The sequence below is a fragment of the Giraffa tippelskirchi genome, chromosome 7 (assembly GCF_054371585.1).
Source record: "Giraffa tippelskirchi isolate mGirTip1 chromosome 7, T2T-mGirTip1v1.2.pri, whole genome shotgun sequence".
Classification (NCBI taxonomy): Eukaryota; Metazoa; Chordata; class Mammalia; order Artiodactyla; family Giraffidae; genus Giraffa; species Giraffa tippelskirchi.
Window position 1 is genome coordinate 148008486 of NC_137281.1, and position 21450 is coordinate 148029935.

At 48.0% G+C, this 21450-nt stretch overlaps 2 protein-coding genes across 19 annotated transcripts in view; one reads left to right on the forward strand and one right to left on the reverse strand.

Moving 5' to 3' along the window:
- Positions 1 to 21450, reverse strand: part of ANGEL1 (angel homolog 1) — a 64610-nt gene that overhangs the window by 35473 nt on the left and 7687 nt on the right. For 3 of the 5 annotated variants that reach the window (XM_081509353.1, XM_081509357.1, XM_081509347.1), the window contains exon 2: positions 7792 to 7944. The exons of the other annotated variants lie outside the window; for them this stretch is intronic. The gene's annotated coding sequence lies outside the window, so the exon portion shown is untranslated. The remainder of the gene's footprint in view (positions 1 to 7791; positions 7945 to 21450) is intronic. 5 annotated transcript variants of the gene reach the window in all.
- The window catches only part of LRRC74A (leucine rich repeat containing 74A), a 50483-nt gene that overhangs the window by 1631 nt on the left and 27402 nt on the right, over positions 1 to 21450 (forward strand). For 8 of the 14 annotated variants that reach the window (XR_014059316.1, XR_014059317.1, XM_081509361.1 and 5 more), the window contains exons 2-11: positions 218 to 346; positions 3366 to 3538; positions 6664 to 6771; positions 7799 to 7895; positions 10911 to 10960; positions 11313 to 11394; positions 15236 to 15321; positions 15791 to 15985; positions 18565 to 18660; positions 21140 to 21286. Coding sequence is in view for 12 of the 14 variants with exons in the window: in XM_081509361.1 (XP_081365487.1) it covers positions 218 to 346; positions 3366 to 3538; positions 6664 to 6771; positions 7799 to 7895; positions 10911 to 10960; positions 11313 to 11394; positions 15236 to 15321; positions 15791 to 15985; positions 18565 to 18660; positions 21140 to 21286 (1163 nt within the window). In the remaining 2 variants the exon portion in view is untranslated. Of the gene's footprint in view, positions 1 to 190; positions 347 to 3365; positions 3539 to 6663; positions 6772 to 7798; positions 7896 to 10910; positions 10961 to 11312; positions 11395 to 15235; positions 15322 to 15790; positions 15986 to 18564; positions 18661 to 21139; positions 21287 to 21450 lie in introns of all 14 variants that reach the window. The other 6 variants (XM_081509369.1, XM_081509373.1, XM_081509368.1 and 3 more) reach the window with 3 other exon arrangements.

Here is a 21450-nt window from a genome sequence, read left to right on the forward strand (position 1 = left end):
TGTTAGCACAGGAGGCTGCTTGGTGAAGGGTGAGGGCCCGCCAACAGGGCTGAGGGCACGCTTGAGTCATATAAGGCTGGAGTCAGTGGCTGCAGCCAAGACCCAGGTTGGGTCGTCGAGCAAAACAGAGGGGCAGGAAGGCCAGTGCTGGCCTCCACGGGAAAGGCCAATTGATGGCTTTCGTTTCCAGAATCAAGGAGCTGAGTTTTTCTTCCAGATGAGAGCGACAGTGTGTCCGCACCGCAGAGCAGTGACGAAACACTCTACTGTGAGGCTGAAGCCCCCGTGGCCATTGAAAAAGAGAAACCAGCCCGGGAGAGCTCAGAAACAGATCTTGAGATCGAAGGTGAGCGTGGGCCTTTGAAGGGCGAGGGGTGGCTCGCCTGCCTGCTCAGAAGCTGCAGAAATTGGTTCCCCGCCCCCCGCCTCCGTCGACCCAGGCTCTGCCCGGAGGGATGTGCTGTGGTGGGAACGTGGCTGTGCTCGGCTGTGCCTCATCCTCCTCGAGACTGGCCTGGGAGTGGTGGTCACTGCTACCCCATGCCCATGGCATCAGCTTGTCGAAAGCTGGACCAACAAAAAGGCAGGGGCTTCTGGTTTTCTGAACGTTTCCACAGGTGGCATCTATGTCACCTTTGCACCAGTTCCAGGAGGTGGGCGTTATTAGCTGCCTTTTACAGGGGAGGAAACCAAGGTTTAGAAAGGCTGCGCGAGTGGCCGAGGAGTCTGCCAGCATCTGCTGACCCCACGTTCATCCCACTGGTCCATCCGCCCTCCGTGTGCCATATTCCAGGGGCCCCTGGAGAATCTGGGGCCCGTCTGGCATGCTGGCGACTTTCCTCTTCTCACAGGAGAGTTCTTGTTATCCCCGGTCGAGGGCCCCACATTTTCCTTCAACAAATCCAAGCGTGTCTGGGTAAGGGGAGGAGGCTCTGGCTGAGGGTTATTGCAGACGTCACCTCTACCCTCTCCTCCCTCCCAGTTCCTCCAAGGAAGGAGGTGCGGAAAAAGGACACAGGAAGCAGAGGCAGAACAATGCTGGCCCCGCCTGACGGGCTGGCCTCAGACTTCCCAGACTGAACCCCTTCCTCTCCTGTGTTCGGAGCTGGGGGGTGCACTGTGACCAGTGGCTGCAGACACACAGGCAAGGCTGTTCTGCCGAATTCAGCTGTGTGGCTCCTCTACATGGTCACCTCCCACCGTGGTCACCTCCCCACCATGGTCACCTCCCCCCATAGTCACCTCCCCACCAATGGTCACCACCCCACCATGGTCACCACCCCACCATGACCTCCCCCCATAGTCAACCTACAACCTCACCCTCAACACAGACTTCCTCCTGCGCCACCCCCACCCCACCCCCCGTCCCCAGGGAATCCTGTTGTTCCTTTTCTAACTTCTTTTCCACTTCAAGGTTGCTGCTGACACTGATTGCAACACCCAATTTTACAAGGTCAGAGAGATGTCAGATAGAAATAATGGATGGTGTGTCCCAGTTTCCGGCTTCTATCTCTTTCCCCCTCCCCACACCCATGGCCGGCAAGTGATAACACTGTTGCAAACGGCCTCTAAAATATACCTGTAGTGAATACAGCTAGAAGTGGTCAGCGGACTCCAACAGAGGAGAGTTAGTTCCAAGGACAAAGCTGGGGGTTACCTATCCTGCTTGGGCAAACAGGAACCTCTAATGACTGAATCTGGGCCCCACAGTTCTACGTTGGAAGAAACTCAGGGCTCAGCTCCTCCAGTTTCTGGTGCCCCCGCAGCTGGCGTCGAGATGCTGAGGATGGAGCAGGACGAGTCTCCTGCAATGGCCTGAGACAGGAGCCCGGGCAGGAATAAATAGCAAGGTGGTGGAGAGGCTACAGAAGAGAGAGAAGAGGGATGTGACTTCTGCTCTTCCTGTACAACAGGCTATTTTGCACCCCAAGAGCCACTTGGCAAACTGGGGGTGGGGTGAGGGGGGAGATGCTACTCGAATCTCATGGGTAGAGACCAAGAATCTTGCTAAGGGACTTCCCTGGTGGTCCAGTGGTTAAGACTCCACGCTCCCACTGCAGGGAGCACCAGAGTTCAATCCCTGGTTAGGAAAGATCCCGCGTGTTGCATGGCATAGCCAAAAAAAAATGTATGAAGAAAAGCATCCTGCTAAATATTTTACACTGCATGTAACAGTCCCTCACAGAAGAGAATTATCCAATTCAAAATGTCCATAGTGCTGAAGCTCGAAAAACCCCCTGGTCTACAATCACCCAGAAAAGAAGGCCAATTTGTAGCTGTGCCTATAAAATCAACTTGCTTGCAAAGACGTTGTCCTTCCACCAACAAAGCTTTCATTGTTCGTCTTAGAAAAGTTTAGGGTGGGTTGGCCAAAGGCCCAGGGATGTGAAGAGAAAACAGATGATGGCTTAGACCCCAGCTGGCCCTGGGAAGCCCTGCGTCAGTGGAACTTGCTCAATAAGCACAGGGCCGTGGGACATCCAGAATTCAGGGAGGCCCACCGCCCGCTGCCCACCAGCCAGGCTGGTCTCAAGTCCAAAGAACTCAGACCCCAGCCCCCAAGTTTATTTGTTTCTGATAGATTTCGGGGTCTCTCCATCTTGCACTGATCTGCCACATACAGAGGCCCACTGCGTCCTACTTGGGCTTTTTCTAGTTGCGAGTTCTCTAAATCTTTCATAAAACATTGTGGCTCACATTTTAACAGTGGTAATGAAACTAAAGGCTTCCCAGGTGGCACTAGTGGTAAAGAATCCACCTGCCAATGCAGGAGACACAGAGATGCAGGTTTGATCCCTGGGTCGGGAAGATCCCCTAGAAGAGGAAATGGCAACCCACTCCAGTATTCTTGCCTGGAAAATGCCATGGACAGAGGACCTTGGTTGGCTACAGTCCATGGGATCACAGGAGAGTCGGACATGATTGAACACAGTGAAACTAAAACTGCGGTGGAAACTCCCTCAACTGTCAACAAACCACCAGCTTTTTGTATGGCTGGCCTTTCAAAGGTGTCCCCAGGTGGGCACAGATGGGCTCACACGTCCTTAAGGTCATCCTTACACATGCTTATGCAGTCAACCTGGGAAGGTGGGGGTGAAGCACATTGTTTCTTCCAGGTAGCTTGGAGTCTAAAACCAGGGACTTTCTCTCTTACCCAAAGGGAGACATCCCCATGGGGTTTTATGGAGTCAGACTCTCCCACCATGGGCTGACCTTCTAGTTGGAGCTGGAACATACACGCATAGGATCAGACCCTCAGGCAGAGAGGACACCAGTCAAAATCGAATGTGGTCTGGGTTAGCAGGAAGATAAGGCAAAGGAAGAAGAGAAACTCCATTTCTTCCTCTTGCATCCTTTTTTTGCAGATACCGAGAAATTTTTCACCACTGGACAAAAGGAGCTGTACCTGGAGGCCTGCAAACTGGTGGGCGTAGTGCCCGTCTCCTACTTCATCCGGAACATGGAGGAGTCCTACATGAACCTCAACCACCATGGGCTGGGCCCCAACGGTACCAAGGCTATTGCTATAGCCCTGGTGGTGAGCATGCCAGTGGGGGCACGTGAAGCCTGGCAGAGGTGGGGGCTTGACAGGGTGGTGGGCCCAAGAGTCAGAGAGCCCTACTGTGGGACCTGAGTTGCAACCTCTATGCCCACCTTGCCCTAGGTTCTGCATGTTATTGTTTAGTTGCTTAGTTATGTCCAACTCATTTGTGACCCCATGGACTGCAGCCTGCCAGGCTCCTCCGTCCATGGGATTTCCCAGCAAGAATACAGGAGTGGGTTGCCATTTCCTTCTCCAGGGGATCTTCCCGATCCAGGGATCAAACCTTCATTTCCTGCATGGCAGGCCAATTGTTTACCACTGAGCCACCTGGAATCCCAGACTCTGCATGACTATCAGCTATTTCCCCAATAGGCACGGATGCCCATTAGCTCCTAGGAAGAATGTTACTAGAGACCCGAACCTTGAAAGTCTGTGCTCTTTCATATCCAGAAAACAAAGACACAAGGCTGTGGACACTGGAAAAGCAACTGGTCTGGGCTAGGGCCCAAATGCTAGTGCAAAAACACAAGACAAAATGTCAGCCAGGTCTCCATTCCGAAGCTCACCTTTGCGCTAAATGAGTTCACTACTGAGCCATTCCATTCCATGTCTGCCTTTTGCAATATTAGGTGTAATTCTTCACGATCACACTGCAGAGTGAATCCTATTTTCCCACAAGAATAATGTTCTCGCTCAGCTTGGCATGAGTGAACAAGGACTTGACCTTGAACTTACTATATAGCGTTCTGTATTTATAATTGATGATATGCAAAACTGACTCCATCTTGGGAAAACAGACAATGTAACAGGTGTATGTCAGCATAACGCTGTTTGTTCACTTAGGACAGTAAAGAAAAAGTTTGATTTTTTTTTTTAAAAAAGCACTCATTTTTGGATCTATAATGGCATTTGCACTTAGTGCGTGCTCGTTAAAAAGTCACTGAACGTGACCCTGGGGAGGAGGAGGGAAGGGAGGGAAGAGCAGAGAAAGAACAAAGCCATCTTTAAATTTATGGAGCGTTGAAAGACTGATTAATGAAGTGTTAGGAATGCACCATTACCTCATGAGCTTCATGAGAAAAAAAGAAATGGAATATAATGAAATCCACTCAGGACTTGGGCCACTTGGCTCTCAGGAACAGCAGTTTCTGTTTAGAGGGAGTTTTTCTTCTCTGATTCTCTGTATCACCCATTTGACAATTAATCATTGTGACATTCCCATGGACTGAACTTTTAATTATTACTGACATCTCCAGTAGAGTTGAGCTTCTCACATGTCCTGCTCTCCCCTGGCTTAGATGATGAGTGCCCCGATAGGAGGGGTCATTTTCATACAGCTTGGGATCTATCCCTCCTCTGCCAGTCTCCATGCCCCTGGACTTAGTGGGCTGTGGACCCCCTGCAGAGGAGGGACGGTTTCTGTTTATCCCTCTTTCCTCAGCAGCTGGCACAGAGGGTGACAAATAGATCCTCTCCCCTGTGAAATGAATATGGATGGACTTGGCAATCCGCCGCACTCGCCGCACCACACACTGTGCTGGCCCCCAGGATGACTCTGAAAGTGGTCCTTCAGTCCCAGTTTCTGCTAAATGATCCCTAGACTGGGAGGCCCCCTGAGCCATCTCACTTGCCTTTGAGCCCAACTGAATTTTGCCACCACCACCCCCTCCCCGCAGAGAGCTGAGTCCAGAAGACACTTCTGAAGGCCCCAGAGGACCTTCCTGCATGGCTGTAATTCACTCTGTGACACTCTCCCTTTGCTTGGGACGAGAGCTCCTACCACATTCTACTTCTCTCACAGCTTTGTGCACTTCAAAAATGCTCAAATCCAAAGATGAGTCTGTTCTCTCTGCCTTTCTGCACAGGGGATGAGGTGGGGAAGGGAAGGACAGAAGTTCTGGTTAGAGCTAACCCCAGTCTCTCTTGCTGCAATGCTAGTCATTTCCACTTGCTTTGTTCCCTGTGGGAATGCAGACTAGCTTGGATGTAGATATTTACTTAAGATTTAGGTTCTAACACGTCTCAGTACCACAGGGGAAGGGCGTGGGGAAGAATTGGGAGATTGGCATTGCAATATATACACTACTGATACCATGTATAAAATAGATAATTAATGAGACCATCCTGTATTGCACAGGGAACTCTACTGAATGCTCTGTAGTGACCTACACGGGAAGGAACTCCAAAAAAGAGGGGGTATAGCTGATTCACTTTGCTGTACAGCACGAACTAACACAACATTGTAAAGCAATTATACTCCAATAAAAAATAATTAGAAAAGGATTTAAGCTCCAGTTGCCTCCAAACAGCCTTGAGGCAACGTCCTGACTGTCAGAGAGTCCAGATAAACCTCAAGCCTAAACCAGAAGAGACGCCTCTGAGCAAGATGGCACAGGAGATGCGTTAGGCTTAAATAATACCCTTCTTAAATGTATCAGGGAGGCCTGGCGTGCTACGGTCCATGGGGTCACAAAGAGTCGGACATGATTGAGCGACTGAACTGAACTGAAATGTATCACGTTCTCCTTAATCCTGGAGTAGGTCACAGGCCTCTCTCCTCGAGGCTAAATGGTTAAAATCTGTTCCCCTCACCCTTGTGCCTCCCCCTTTTCAGGACTCTGTTGTCATGTCCCTCTTCTAAATCCCGCCTGGGAATCCCTTTCTGGGGAGGGAGGTGCCCAGAAGAAGCGTGTCCTAGCAAAACTTCCCTGGGGGTTCAGTGGTGAAGAATCCACCTGCCAATACAGGAGACACGGGTTCGATCCCTGGGTCGAGAAGATCCCCTGGAGTAGGGAAATGGCAACCCACTCCAGTACTCTTGCCTGGGAAATCCTGTGGACAGAGGAGCCTGTTGGGCTACAGTCCGCCAGGGGTCTCAAACAGTCAGACATGACTTAGTAACGAAGCAACAACCACAAACAAAACTCATGGGGATGGCTCTTCCCCTGCCTTACTCTCCTGTTGCTAGCCGCTCTTCCAGAACTGCTAGCCTGCACCTCCATACCCTCTGACATAGCCAGGATGTTCAAGAGGGGTGATGGGTTCTGGGCAAAGGCAGGGAACTGACTCCATCACCATCCATCTTTCTCTCTCTCCCCCTCCCCTTGTGGTGGCTGAAGTCCAACACGACCGTCCTCACGCTGGAGCTGGCAGACAACTGCATCATGCAGGAGGGTATCTTGAGCCTGGTGGAGATGCTGCGGGAAAACTACTACCTGCAGGAGATGGTACTGTGCCCTGTTCTGCCTGTTCCTACCTCCACACTTATGGTCTCAGAATCCACTCGAGACAAGCCAGAGACCCCTACCCGAGCCCAGCCACCAGGCTTTCTGCTATCAATCTGGGGGCTCCTCCCCACTAAAAGTGACTTCTCAGAGGAAGTTCTACACCTAAGAGGCTGACCAGGGACTCTGCGTTCCCTGTAGGCATAGGAAACCCTGAGAAACTATTTCCATCTGACCTCACAAGTCCCTAAATGGGCAAACTTCTTTAGAGTTGCCTTCACGTGAACTTTCTTAAAGAAAATAAAGTCATGAGATAATTTCATAAAATACAATGTGTCCAGAGATAGATGATGGTGACGGTTGGACACCATCATGAATGTACTTCAGCCCACTGAGCTGTACCCTTCAAAATGGTTAGGATGGCAAATGTTGTGTTACGTCTATTTTACTACAATTTTAAAACTTGAAAAAAAGAAGGGGAAAAAACGACCAAGATAATAAAGACAAAGTTATATAAAGTCCCTTCCACTAGCCTGAATGGACTATGTCCATTTATACCCCAACTTCTTCTGAGGACAGTAATTCATGCTTCAGGAACCAATGAAGGGAATTACAATAATTGCTTACTCTTACTTTGTTTTTCAGTTGTTTCATACTAAACCCTTCAAATAGTTATCTTAGGTTTAAAAAAAAAAAATTCAGTGTGCTTATCTGAAATACCAGGGCAAAACTGGGGAGGTGGGGGGAGTCTTTGAGGTCAGCTTCAGAGCATTGAGACCAGCCTAGGGCCTCGCCATGAGATATCAGAAAAACCAGGGGGTCCTCTCCTCCTCCTCTACCTCTTTCTTCTCCTCCTCCTCCTCCTTTTAACCTCCCTAACCCTTCCAATCCTTTCACCTAACACCTGCTCTCTCTATCCCAACCTTATGCCCTTAGGACAGGCCTCAAGTAAGCCCCCACCCCCCATCATTTGTTAAGGAGGGCCCTTTGGTGGGATTTTTACATACAGAAGTGTTCTCTTGCCTTTTAGAATGTTTCCGACAATGACCTCGGCTTGGAGGGGGCCAGAATCCTCTCTGAGTTCCTCCAGAATAACACCTCTTCGCTTTTCAGTCTTCAGCTTTCAGGTGAGCCTATGAAGGGCTTCCCAGGTGGTACTAGTGGTGAAGAATCTGCCTGCCAATACAGGAGACGCAAGAGACACAAGTTCAGTCCCAGAGTGGGGAAGATCCCCTGGAGAAGGAAACGGCAACCCCCTCTGGTATTCTTGCCTGGAGAATTCCATGGACAGAGGAGCCTGGTGGGCTGCAGTCCCTGGGGTAGCGGGTAGCAAAGAGTCAGACACCACTGAAGCGACTTAGCACTCACATATGGTGCTTTCTTATATGAAAGTTTATATATTTACTATTGTCGGGTTCATCAGCCTTTTCTTTTATGGCTTTGATTTTGTAGTCTTGCTTAAAAACTGTTTCCTACTTCAGATTTTAAAGTATTTTCTTTTAATTTCTTCAAATATTTTTGTAATTTTTTTCCCGCATAGATCTTCAATATATTTGGAATTTATTTTTGTTCATGGCATTAGGTAGAAATCATACATTTTATTTTCACCTGGCTAAAATTCATAGCCAGGTGCCCAGCTTCATTAATTGAATAACTTATCCTTTACTGACTAACTTGAATGCCATTTTAACATATATTAAAGTGTGTGTTAGTCAGTCGTGTCCGAGTCTTTGTGACCCCATGGACTGTAGCCCACCAGGCTCCTCTGTCCATGGGATTCTCCAGGCAAGAATCCTGGCGTGGGCTGCCATTCCCTTCTCCAGGGGATCTTCCCGACCCAGGGATCGATCCTGGGTCTCCTGCGTTGCAGGCCGATTCTTTACCGTCTGAACCACCAGAGAAGTCCATCATATATTAAACTGCCATATAAATATAGGTTCCTTTCTAGAGTCTCTGTCCCACTTATCTATTTCTATGTCAACATTGTACTGTTTTAATATTTGTTTAAAATTATAATATGTTATAATTAGTTGAAATTTATAAAATATATCAAGTATGTAGTATTCAATATATTAGTTTTATACTTATATGCTTATATTAGATATTTTAATATGTTTTGAGCTTCCCCAGTGTCTCTGCAGTGCAAGAATCCACCTGCAATGCAGGAGACACAGGTTCTGATCCCTGGGTTGAGAAAATACCCTGGAGAAGGAAATGGCAACCCACTGCAGTATTCCGACCTGGGAAATCCCATTGACAGAACCTGGCAGACTGCAGTCTAAGGGACTGCAAAAGAGTCATACATGACTTAGCGACTAAACAACAATAATGTGTTTAATATTTGAGTGGACAAAGTTTGACCTTTTTCAAAGTAATCTTGGTTATTCTTGGACAGTTTCTCCTCCAGGTGAATTTTAAAATCATTTTGTCAACTTCTATTAAAAAAACTTATTGGGATTTTGGTTGGAGTTATATTTAATATTCTAGGTTAATTCAGGAAAGAACTGACATATTCAAAATATTGAACAGCTTCATTAAGAACTTGGTTTCATCAGTTTTTTTTATGTTCTTCAATAAATTGTTATAGTTTTATTTCATTATTAGTCATGCATATTTCATATTAGCTTTATGTCTAGGTCTTTATCATTTCATTCTTATGAGAATAGAATGTTTTTCCTACCACTTTTTCTAATTACTTATTTCTGGTATGTATGAGAGCTATCAATTTTTATACATTGAGCCTATTGCAATCATTTTATTGAATTATCTTACTAGTTCTGACATTTTGTTAATATTCTTGGATTATTTATGTAGGTGATCATGGCTGCAAACAATGAAAATTTTTTTCTCTTCTTTCCAGTATTTATGGCTCCTGGAGAGTTTTTTGGTTGCATTGGCTAAGACCTCTAATATAACATTAATCCAGAAAGTTCTTTGCAAAAATACCAACTTCCTAGCCCTATTCCAGGCTGCTAAATCAGAATCTGTAGGGGGAAAGGCTAAGAACCTGTATTTTTCATCTATCTTCCAAATAATTTCTTACAGCCAATGCAGGACAGGTAACAAATAGTATAAATACAACAATTTGAGTAACAGATTACATAAGTTTATACATTGACTAGATTGTCATCTCATTTCATTGCACTGGTGCCAGAAACAACCAAGGAAGTATTTGTGTTTCAGTGGATTCATTCATTCATTCAGGATTAACTGAGTACCTGCTATGTGCCAAGCACTTTTTGAGTGCTAGAGACATATGGTTTATGAAGCTTTCAAAGGAGAAATTTGGGGATAAGAATTTGTGTCATCTATTCCCCCCAAATCACCAATGTTTTATCAATAGATTCCGTAGTAGGGCCGGGGCTAGGGTAAGACAAGGAAGGCACTCGCTTCAGCCACAGAACTTGAGGGGCAACAAAAAACTCAGTAACCAAGTAAATATCTTAAAGCAACATTTTTAAAAGCCAAAATTAATACAAAGATAAATCCATGGTGAAGAAATATATCAACACTTTAAATAAACCACAGGATCCAACAGGGACAGATTGGGGTGAAGTACAGGGTCAGATCCTGCTTTTATTTAAACTTTGGTTCATCATAGATGTTTTTCATTGATTTGGATTTTAAACTATTAAGATGTTATCCATTGCGATTACCGAGATTTTTGGCACCTCTTCGATTTTGCACGCACAGTAAGTGCCTCATTCATCTCTCCAGTCCCAACTCTGCTGCTTAGACTTGAATTAGCATTTTTAGAACATCACAAGTTTTAGGCACAAGGCCAGGGATTGATGCTATCAGAGGATGCGCAGGGCATGGTGTATCAACTCCTGAAACTCCGTGCACAGTCATGGCAGAGAGAGAAGGGAAGGGGCATTAAGGAGATGGTAGTGAGCGGCCTTTCTTCCCATGTGTTCCTCTGTGCCCAAACACTGCTTTAAGCATTTGCCCAAACCCCCCTCCCATCCAGGCTGCCACGTAACACTGAGCAGAGTTCCCCATGCTACACAGTACGTCCTTGCTGGACTTGCCGCCTTTTCTATGTCCGATTGTTCCAAAGGCAAGAAAATGGCAGGACTAGGATATGGAGGGTTAGGGAGCCTTAGTCTGAAGAACGTTGCTAATGCCCCCCTTCACTACAGGAAATAACTTCAAGGAAGAATCTGCAGAGCTGTTCTGCCAAGCCTTGTCGGTAAGAAGCCAGGGGTGAGGGTACAGCCAGCCCCATGAGAGATGCCGCTGGGACATGGGTGGCTCTGAGTGTCAGGAAGGAGTGAGGCCACTTGCCTGGTGTAGGGAGCTGCTGAGTGTTCAGACTCCAGTCCTATCAAAAGCCTCAGCAAGTGGTAGGACTGTTTGGATGGTGCTAAATTCTCCCAGCAATCATCAACAGTTCTACAGGAAATGAACAAGAAATTGTCCTCCATCTAAGAACACTAGGCTACTTAATTTTCAGCATACGCGGGCCCCCATCATAGTGTTCTAAGCGAGGCATTTGCAGAGAAGACAAAAATCACCTCTCTCTGCACTGTTTCTTTCTCTAGAACAATTACAGAATTAAATCACTGGATCTCAGTCACAACCAATTCTGTGATAAGGCAGGCGAGTACCTGGGGCAGATGCTAGGTGAGTCCTGCTGCAAAGGGAGGGGCCCGGGAAAGGGAGGGACGTGGGGTAGGATGGCTTGTCAGAGCTCATCTCCTGCTTCTTTATTGTTATTGGAAGTTCTGATTATAAAAAGTAATGTAAACGATACCCCAAATTCATTTTGAACGGAGCAAACATCTAAATGTGGGAAGTAAAAAAACTTTAAAGTGATTAGATTAGAATAACATAGAAGTAACTTGTTTCTATGAGAAGTGATACAGAGAGATGACTTCAGGGAAGCTAAAGATTATTAAACAGAAACGGGCACACACTGTAACAAAACAGTGGGGAGACAGTGCAGCAAAAACGATTCATACACTTGACAACAGTAAAGTTCAAAACTTTCAGATGATAAAAGAGATTGCGGGGCAGATAGAAGACAAGCACTAGTTAGGGAGTAGAAATGTAGAACATTTGTAAAATATAAAAGATTACTGTTCAGAATACTGATGAAAGGTCCTCTAGCTCAATTAGGCAGTGATAAATACTCCCAGTAAAAAGAAAGCTGGCCAAAGCATATGGACAGTGACCAAAGAAAACCAAGGGTCCACACTCTTCAATAATTAAAAACATGCAAAAGAAAACCACAAACAGATCTCCTTTGTCATCTAGCAGAGCTGTAAAAATTTCCCGTCAGAGAATATCAATGGCGGTGAAAACGAACAAGAAATAGGGACACTCACAAGTCTGCTAGATAAAGGCACTTTGGAGAACAATTTGACTACATTTAGTAATATATTGGAAATGTATATATTCTATGACACGGTTCACCTCTATAGGTGTCTCAGAGAAGGTCTCATACATACAGAGAATGTCTGAGGAGTTTCGTTATAACAAAAGTATTATGGGGGCGGGGGGGGGACCTAAACGCTCACTCCTGGGGAAATGAGTAACCAGAGAGGACTCCTAGCAGTGGGGACAGAGTGCTAATCTAGATGGGGAGGGGAGGGAGACCGCCAGGGAAGCTCCGTGCCACCGGCATCAGAGGAGGACAGGAGGGGAGGAGGGAGGCGTGGTGTTCCAGGCCCAGCCGGGACCACAGCGTGAGCTCAGCCAGGAGGCTCGCGGAGGGGATGGATTCAGAGTATGCTCTGGAAGTAAAGCCAAAAGGACTTGCTGATGTGAAGAGGGAGGGAAAGGGAGAGAGAAAGATAGATTCGTGATTCTTTTGTTTCAGTTCCTGGTGAGACGGAGGTGGTGTTTACTTAGTGGGGGAAAACTCAGGGAGTCACATTATGGAGGGGCAGGAGTTAGGAGTCAAGGTGTCTGCTTTTGGCCAGGAAGGGCTTTCGATGCCCATTTGACGCTGACACGGAGATGTCAGGAAGGTGGTTTGCTGGGTCAGTTTAGAGCGTGGTGAACAGGTCAGGACTGAAAACACATTTGCAATGTATTTAAAGCCACGTGTCTAGATGAGGTCGTCCAGGCGAATAGTGCAGACAGAGTTGAGTAGGGGGCCATTCTGCTGCCCCCGGGGTCACTCCAACATTTTAAGGGGTCATAGAGGAGGAAGAGGAGGAGGAGCTGGAGAGGGAGTGATGAGTCAAATAGCAGAGAAAGTGAGGTACCAAGGAGCCACGTGGCGGGGAGTATTTTCAAGAAGCAGGAGGTGGTCAGCTGGGTGAAGTACTGTTTAGAGGTCAAATAAGAAGACAGAAAAGTGACTACAGGACTTGCCAGCATGGAAATAATTAGTGAGTGAGTATGCAAACCCAACTGGAGTGGGTTGAGTTGAAAATGAGATGCAAAGAAGTGGAAATGGCCATGTAAACAACTCCAGGCACTTCACTGAGACGTGGCTGGAACAGAAAGATGGGTGGCATAGGGTCCAGGGAGGTTTGCAAGGATGGGAAATGCTGATAGGAAGAAGAGAAACAGAAATTGATGATGGAGGGAGGAGATAATCATAGGAGCAAAGTCCTTGAAAAGACGGGAGGTGATAGTATCTATAACAAAGATGGAGGGGTGGCATAAGAGCAGTAGGGACCATCATTCACTGAAAAGAGGGGGAGCCCCCAGAGTGGGTGTGGGGGGCAGTGGGGCTGGGAGATAGCCCTTTAGGAGGGTGAAGCTCTCTCACCCCACTGCTGCCGTTTCCTCTGCGAAGTGTAAGGCAAGATCTTCAGCTACAGCAGAAGGAACAGAAGAGCAAAGTGTGAATGAACTGTTGGGCAGTTTGAGTCTCCCTTTGAAAACTAATTGTCAAGTATTTTAAAATTAAATTTTCAAACATAAATTTAAAATGAGACAGACTAACTTCTGTTTCAATATGGTTGTCACCATACTATACATGCAGCTTTTAAAATTTTTTGTGTATTAAAGCTACCAAATATAAGATGATTACTATGTGACAGGCATCATGCAAGGCTCTTTACATCAATCTTTACAAAAAAAAAAAAAAAAAAACCTTTGTAAAGGTTAACATTCCTATGTTATAGATAAGAAAACAGAATTAAGGGAAGGATAAGTAAGCCAAAGAATCTGCCTCAATGTGGGAGAACCAGGTTTGAGCCCTAGGTCAGGAAGATCCCCTGGAGAAGGGAATGGCAACCCACTCCAGTATTCTTGCCTGGAGAATTCCATGGACAGAGGAGCCTGGCAGGCTACAGTCTGTGGGGTCGTAAAGAGTCGGACATGACTCTCTGCCTTCTGTCTAAGATCACATAGCTAGGAAGTGGTGAGAACAGAATTAAAATTTTAATTTTGTGGTCATTTAAGAGGGGCAGGAGTGCAAGGTATAACTTAAGTGGGGGACATGGCACAAAAGAGGGAAGAAGGGCAGGAAGAGATTGAGGGAGACAGGCAGGGAGAGAATGAAAGCAGGAGAAAGTTTGTTCTCAATATAACAGAAGGTGGTGTGCACTTTCCTGCAAGTCCGTCCTGGTGGTTGACACAAGGGAAAGACATGACCAGTACAGAGCGCTCTGTCCGTAAAAAATAAAACAGAAAAACACATTTTCCTGTGCCTGAAGGCGGTTCCTCCCACTCAGTGTCCTTCAAGAGCACTTGAGTCTCTCTTCCCCATAGTGTCCTCAGCACATTCGCCCTCCCCAGATAAAAATAACAATGGCGATGTGTTTAAATAGAATGCTTTCCCAGCCCTGTGTAACATGTGATCAAAAGCATCTTTAAGTTTAAGAAAACTGCGATTTTGGTGCAAACCCAACTTCTAGACAAGCCTAATGTCGCCCCACTTACACGTGGCTGTATCCCCTAAGTTCTGGATGGACATTCTGGGGCCCCCAGGCTCCCATAGGTCGCCATGAAAGTGTCACGTGATAGAACATGCCACGCCCACCACAGTCTCCCTATGTAAACTCAAGCCTTGTTTCCCGTGCTGTCTCCATCTGTGTTAACGACTGTGTGATTTTCCACCAGGTGGATATTTGTGTTATGCTTTACTCCTCCCTTGTGGGTCACGAACCTTACTTTTGTAAGTGACGCTGAGGTAAACATCTGCAAGTGGGTCACTCTGCTTACATACTATGCTGCCTCCTTAGGAAGAGTCTCAGGGGTGATATTGCCGTGAGATGGAATAAACAGATTTTAGTAGGAAAATGTCTGGGACCAGACAGTACAGAGTGTATCCTGTGTTTGCCACCTGCAATGTAGGGAGTGTCTTACTACTTTGCTGTGGCATTGGGAATCACCTTGTAAATTTTGTGTTTAAATGAATAACTGACAAGTTATTGCCTCAGTGTTTTGCTTTGCATGAGGACTGAGCCATTGTTACCCCCAGTTTCATGGATCCCAGGCCAACCCTGAGCCTGGGTTCTCTGGGAGGTGGGGGACACTGAGATGACGCCCTCCCCTCCCTCAGCCATCAATGTAGGGCTCCAGTCGTTGGATCTGAGCTGGAACCACCTCTACATCCAGGGAGTGGTGGCCTTGTGCAGTGGTCTCCGGGTAAGCCTGCGGGAGTGAAGCCAGGGTTGAGCCCGGGTGAGGATGACCAGGCCCCCCGTCCGCCATCTTGAACCCCTTCTCCGTGGTCACCGTGGAGGATGATATCCTGAGACCCCCTCAGGGGCTCTTCACAGTCAGTCTGCCTCCCACAACTCCTGAACGCGTGTCCTTCTTTAGTACAAATCCCTGCTCAGTAAACTCACCCTACTGGGGCCTCGTACACACCTTTGGGGGTAACTTCAAAGGGGCAGTTTAACTCACGGTGAAGGGAATGACCTTCACCCAAAGAGAATGAGCTCTGAGACTCTGAGCCCAGCTGGGAGGGATCTGGAAAGCTCTGGCTGTCTCTCTCCCTGGGACCAGTCAGCACTCTGTCTGGAAGCCGGCCGGGGACAAAAAATGGGGGCCCATTGGCTGGGTGAGTTGCCTACAGCCTTGATGCTGGTGCTGTTTTCCCTTCTCCCTGCAGTTTAACGTGTCGCTGAAGAAACTCGATCTCTCCATGAACAGCTTTGGGAACGAAGGGGCTGCAGCCCTAGGGGAGGTCCTCAGACTCAACAGCTACCTGACCGACCTAGACCTCAGCAGCAACAACATCACCAACGACGGGCTCTCTAAAATCAGCAGAGCCCTGGAGTTGAATGAAAGCCTCAAAGTTCTGAAGGTAGTCTTCACCCGGGCTGGGGGCAGGACAGCTTGTGTGTACGCTGTGTGTGTGTGTGTGTGTGTGTGTGTGTGTGTGTGTGTGTGCGCCTCCATGTGTGGGTAACTGTGCACATCTGTGTGTGTCTGCACCCATGCATGTGTGCATCAGTGGGTGTGCATCTGTATATGTGTCCCTGCGTCCCTGTGTGTGCACGCACGTGTATCTGTGTGTGTTGGGGTGGGGGTAGCGGGAGTGGGTTGGGATGTTGCTGGATAGAAAATCTACATTCTTGGCTGTATTTATTCTATAAACTCAGTGGCACACCCTCCGCTCTCACCTGGCACAGGGTAGTAGTTTGTCTCTTAACTGGTTTTCCTTTCTCCCATCTGGGTCTCCTCCAGATTTTTTTTCTTCAACACGTGGCTTGCAGGATCTTCCTTCCCCAACCAGGGATTGAACCCCGGGCCCCAGGCAGTGAAAGAGCCAGATCCTAACCGCTAGACTGCCAGGAAATCCCCTCCTCCAGTTTTTCTCTGCGCTGCAGCCAGAGTGTGCATTTGGAGTGTAAATCTGGCTTCTAACCCCAACCCTACCTACTCTTCTCCAGCTTAAGCCGCCCCACCCCCCAGGGCCTCCGTCCCTCAAATCCAGTTCTCTCCCTCAGCGTGCTTCGAGTTTACCCTCCCCCGACTCCTATGCTCCGGCCAATGCCTCAGGGTCTTTTTTTTTTTTTGGCTGCCCTGGGTCTTCATTACAGTGCGCAGTCTTCCCACTGTGGTGGCTTCTTTTGCTGCAGAGCACAGACTCTAGGCACATGGGCTTCAGTAGTTGTGGTGAAAGGGTCTAGGAGCCCCCTGACATGTGGGATCACCCCGGAGCAGGGATCAAACCCGCACCCCCTACCTTGGCAGGCAGCTTCTTAACCACGGGCTTCCCTGGTAGCTCAGCTGGTAAAGAATCCGCCCACAATGCAGGAGACCCCAGTTCGATCCCTGGGTCAGAAAGATCCCCTGGAGAAGGGAAAGGCTACCCACTCCAGGATTCTGGCCTGGAGAATTCCATGGACTGTATGGGTCATGGCGTTGCTAAGAGTCCTGAGCGACTTTCACTTTCACTTCTTAACCACTGGACCACCAGGGGAGACCTCAGGTGCTTTTTTCATCTCCCTCCCTGCAGGACCTTGCCCACACCGCTTCCTCAGCCCACAGCGCTCCCCCGACTGGCCTCAGTTGCTGGTCTGCCTTGGAACACAGTGGGAGCCCCAGTTCCCTAGGGAACCCCAGGGAACCCTCAGATCCTGTTTACCCCATTCACCCAGAACTCACCAGAGTTCCTTTTATATTCTCATTCTGAGTGACTTGTCTGTCACCCACTAGCATGAGAGCTTGCTGAGGACAAAGACGTATTTGGTTTTGCCCATTATTATATCCCCTGTACCTAGCAGAGTCCTGGGTGGTTTACTCACTAAGTTGTGTCCAACTCTTGTGATCCCATGGACTGTAGCCCACCAGGGTCCTCTGTCCCTGGGATGCCCAATGAATATTTATTAAGTAAATGAATGAATACATATTTCATTTTAAATTAATTTGCTTATAGATGCTAATTTATAACAGAGAAGCTCCTGGGAAGTTGGCAACTGATGAAAAATGAGGCCTTGTATTAACAGGTCCCCTTTCTGGGGCTCTCTTGAGCCAGGTTCTGTTTCAAGTGATTTGCTTCCTCATTCCTGGCCCAGCCCCACCAAGTAGGCTCCAGTAGCCCCACTTGTCAGATGAGAAAACTGAGGCTCTGTGACTTGTCAGGCCATGCAGCTAGCAAGAGGCAGAGGGAAGTCAGCTCTACCTGGCTTTCTACTGCAGTTCCAACTCCTGCAAAATATGTGGGTGACTCGGGGGGACCACAGATGTGGGAGTGCTGGTGGAAGAAGAACAGGAGTTAGGAATCAGCGAAGATGAGCCGCCATCCAGAGGACAGTCACCCTAGAGCTGCTGAGGTGACAAGAGGGAGTCAGGTTCTGATCAGTGGAAGTAGCTTGGTGATGGCAGACCAGACCAGGTGGCTGCCTAGTGACTGGGGAAGCTGAGAGGCTGGCCTGCCTAGATGGGCACCGAGTATGATTCAGACAAGAAGGACAGACTCAGCCTGCCAAGGACTCAGCCTTGGGGGCCAATGAAACCAAGGAAAGTTTAGAAAATCTGACTTCTAAAAGACTAAAAAGCTGCCTCAGCAAAATGGCCGCAAAGATTTTTTTCTGGTTAGTGAAATATAGGTGATTTTTAACATTTTTTTCTACTGCTTTTAAATTTTTTATACAATGACCAAATATTTTCATTTTAGATCTTGCTTGCCTGTGCTTAACCCAGTGACTGGCGTGTTGCAGGGCCCCAGTCGATGTTTGTTGGATGGACGGATGGATGAGCAGTGAGATGGACAAGTGGATGGATGACAGACAGGCAGACAGGGAGATGGGTGCTTACAGAGAAATCTGGAAGGAAGACATAGATTGTGGTTTGATGGGAAGATATGGAAACCATGCTCTGAACCAGGCTTTTCTGTCCCCATCTCTGCCTCCTTCTGCCTTGCCCTTCCTTCCACAGCTTTTCCTGAACCCCATAAGTATGGATGGGGCTGTGTTACTTATCCTGTCCATCAAGAGGAACCCCAAATCCAGGATGGAGGATATTGACATTTCTGTAAGTGATCTAATGGTTCGCTCACACTAAGGGAGCGTGACAGTAACCTTGGCCACCGTGCCAGGTGTCAACAGCTCTAGCCCTCAGGGCCTAAGTGCTCCTGGAAAAAAAAAAACACACTCCTTTTGGGGCACAACTCTGCCCTCCTCCAGGGGTCCTTTCCATCGGAGTAGCCAGTCAGTCAGTAACATCATGGTATAAAATTATTTGCCAGATCCTGGGAACCCGGGGCCTGCACCCCCAAGAGCGGGCCTGAGGGCAGAGAGGAGGAGCACCAGAATCAAAGGTGGGAGACCCCAGAACAGACCTATCTGCAGTCAGCTTTGTCGATGGATGGCTCTGGGCCTTAGAATGCTTCCACAATCAGAGGATTTTTAGAATCTGAGTATGAAAACACATCCAAATCTGTGTTTTCATTTCATGACTCAGCCTACTCTAATCAGAGTAGTATTTGAGTGTAAAAAAAACCTTGATGGAGGCGGGAAGCTTGAGGAGGTGACTCCACTCTGGAGGTACTCTGGCCTGAATCATCCTAGAGGTGGGAGCTGTTGCCAACAATATCCTATACTTGTCTACCAGTTTATACTTTTTGGTTTTTTTTTCGCCCCCAAAGCCATTTCATAGGAGCCAGCTCATTTAGTTCTACTCTGGGAGGTAGGTAGAGTGTGTCCATGACCTAGGGCTGCCAAGGCAAAGTACACAAAGCAAGTGACTCAAGTGATAGAAATGTATTGTCTCACAGTCCTGGAGGCTAGAAGTCCAAGGTCAAGGTGTTGGTAAGGTCGGTTCCTCCAGAGGACTGTGAGGAAGAATCTGCTCCCTGCTTCTCTTCTAGCTTCTGGTAGTTTTCAGGCAATCTTTGCTGTTCCTTGGCTTGTAGAAACCTCACCCTGCATCTCTGCCTTCAGCCTCAGATGTCAGTCTCCTTGTGCACCGTCTGTCTCTGTATCCCAGTGTTCCCTTTTTATAAGGACACCAGTCATATCGGCTTAGGTCCCACCCTAGCAACCTCATTTTAACTTGATCATCTGCAAAGATCTTATTTCTCAATAAGGTCATATTCACAGGTACTGGGGGTTAGGAGTTCAACATCTGTTTTGGTGGGGGATACAATTCAACCCGTAACAAGCACTTGTCCTCATTTTCCCATTTTACACGTAAAGAAACGGAAACAGAGAGGTTAGGCCACTTGCCCAGGACCACACAGCAGGTGTGAAACACAGCAAGGCGTAAACCCAGGGCTTCTGCCTCCTCCTCTAGAGTTCTGTAAAGGGACCGTGTTAGAAGTCCTTTCGCATTGGCTTAATGCCACACTAACATGGGGTTTGGTTAACACTTTAATACCTTGCAAGTCTATCACTGATGATATTTTGCGTCTGAAACCCAAGCTTCTTAGAACTGAATAATAAGTAAAAATTGGGTTTATATTTGCCACAGATTATAAAGTGTTATAGAAACATACCTGCTGTCCTTTTCACTTTGTTCCCTCGTCTCCTCCTCCCCAGCCCCGGCTCCTTCTTGTGCTCCTGGTTTTCCTCCTCAGAGGCCTGCTCCCCACTCGGCCTATAGCTCTGACCTGCACCCTGTGTGTTGCTGCCTCTGATCTCAGCCCCCAGGTCCAGAGTTCGTTCGAGTTCTGCTCCTTTCACCCCGCTGCAGTGCAGGTTGGAAGGTGTGAACCCCAGCACTGCCTTGGGGTGTCTGAGGGAACGTCAGAAGTGGTGCTATTTAGACCCTAAGGCAGCATATAAACCCCTGAGCTGGGGTCTCTCTTGCCGCTCCACATGATGCCACCATAACTCGAAGTGGTGTTGGGATCCGTTCATTGTAGATGCTTCTAGAACTTTCTCTAGAATACCTACAAAGGAGAGGGAGTACGTCTTCAGCCCTTAGCATGAATTTAGTTCTTTGAAAAGCAAAAGATACTGAGAGCCACAGCTGAGGAATGAAGCAGGTGGATCACACTCACGGAGGCCAGGTTGGATCAAACACCATCTCACAGAACAGGTGTTCTCCTGCAGCCTCTAACTGGGCTTGGAGGCCCTTCCACAAGGCAGGGGTTGCCCGTGTGTGACAGGATGGCTGGAATGAGGGGCTCTCTGCTAGGGCTTCAGCTCTGAAGACCAACACTGGGGTAGAAATGGGCTTTTCAGGGCCTTTGGGGACCAGTCGTGTAACCCCACAGCTGTGCCTGTCTGTCACACACAGACACTAGGCTCACCTTCTGAAAATAGAGTGAGGTGACAGTGGGTGACAGGCCACCAGCACCCAGCTAGGACACCTGATCCAAATCACGTGGGAAACTCACAAGCCAAACCACCAGTTCCAGCAAAGGAGAGCTGTCTGGGTCTAGGGGAAGCACTGCAGAATGAACTACAAAAGACAACACGCAGCTTTGCTTAGGGGGAGCCCGCTGGTCTGGGAGATGGCATGACAGCAGCGCCCCCCGCCCGACGGGTCCCCTCTCTCCCTGCTGCAGAATGTGCTGGTGTCCGAGCAGTTCGTGAAAATACTGGATGGGGTATGCGCCATCCATCCCCAGCTGGACGTGATATACAAGTCAATGCCAGCCCTCTCTGCCAGGAAAAGTCTCTCCACATGGACGAGCCCTGTGAAACTGATCCAGGTGAGCCCTGCTTCCCTCTAAGAGCCCCCAGGGGCCACTAGAGAGAGCTAACCTTTGGCTCAGCTCCCAGAATTTCTCCTCCCCCAGAGCGTCTTCACGGTCCTCTCTGACAAGGGACTTCTCAGCTGCAGGATATCTCCTCTGACTCTCAGATCCGTCAGCAA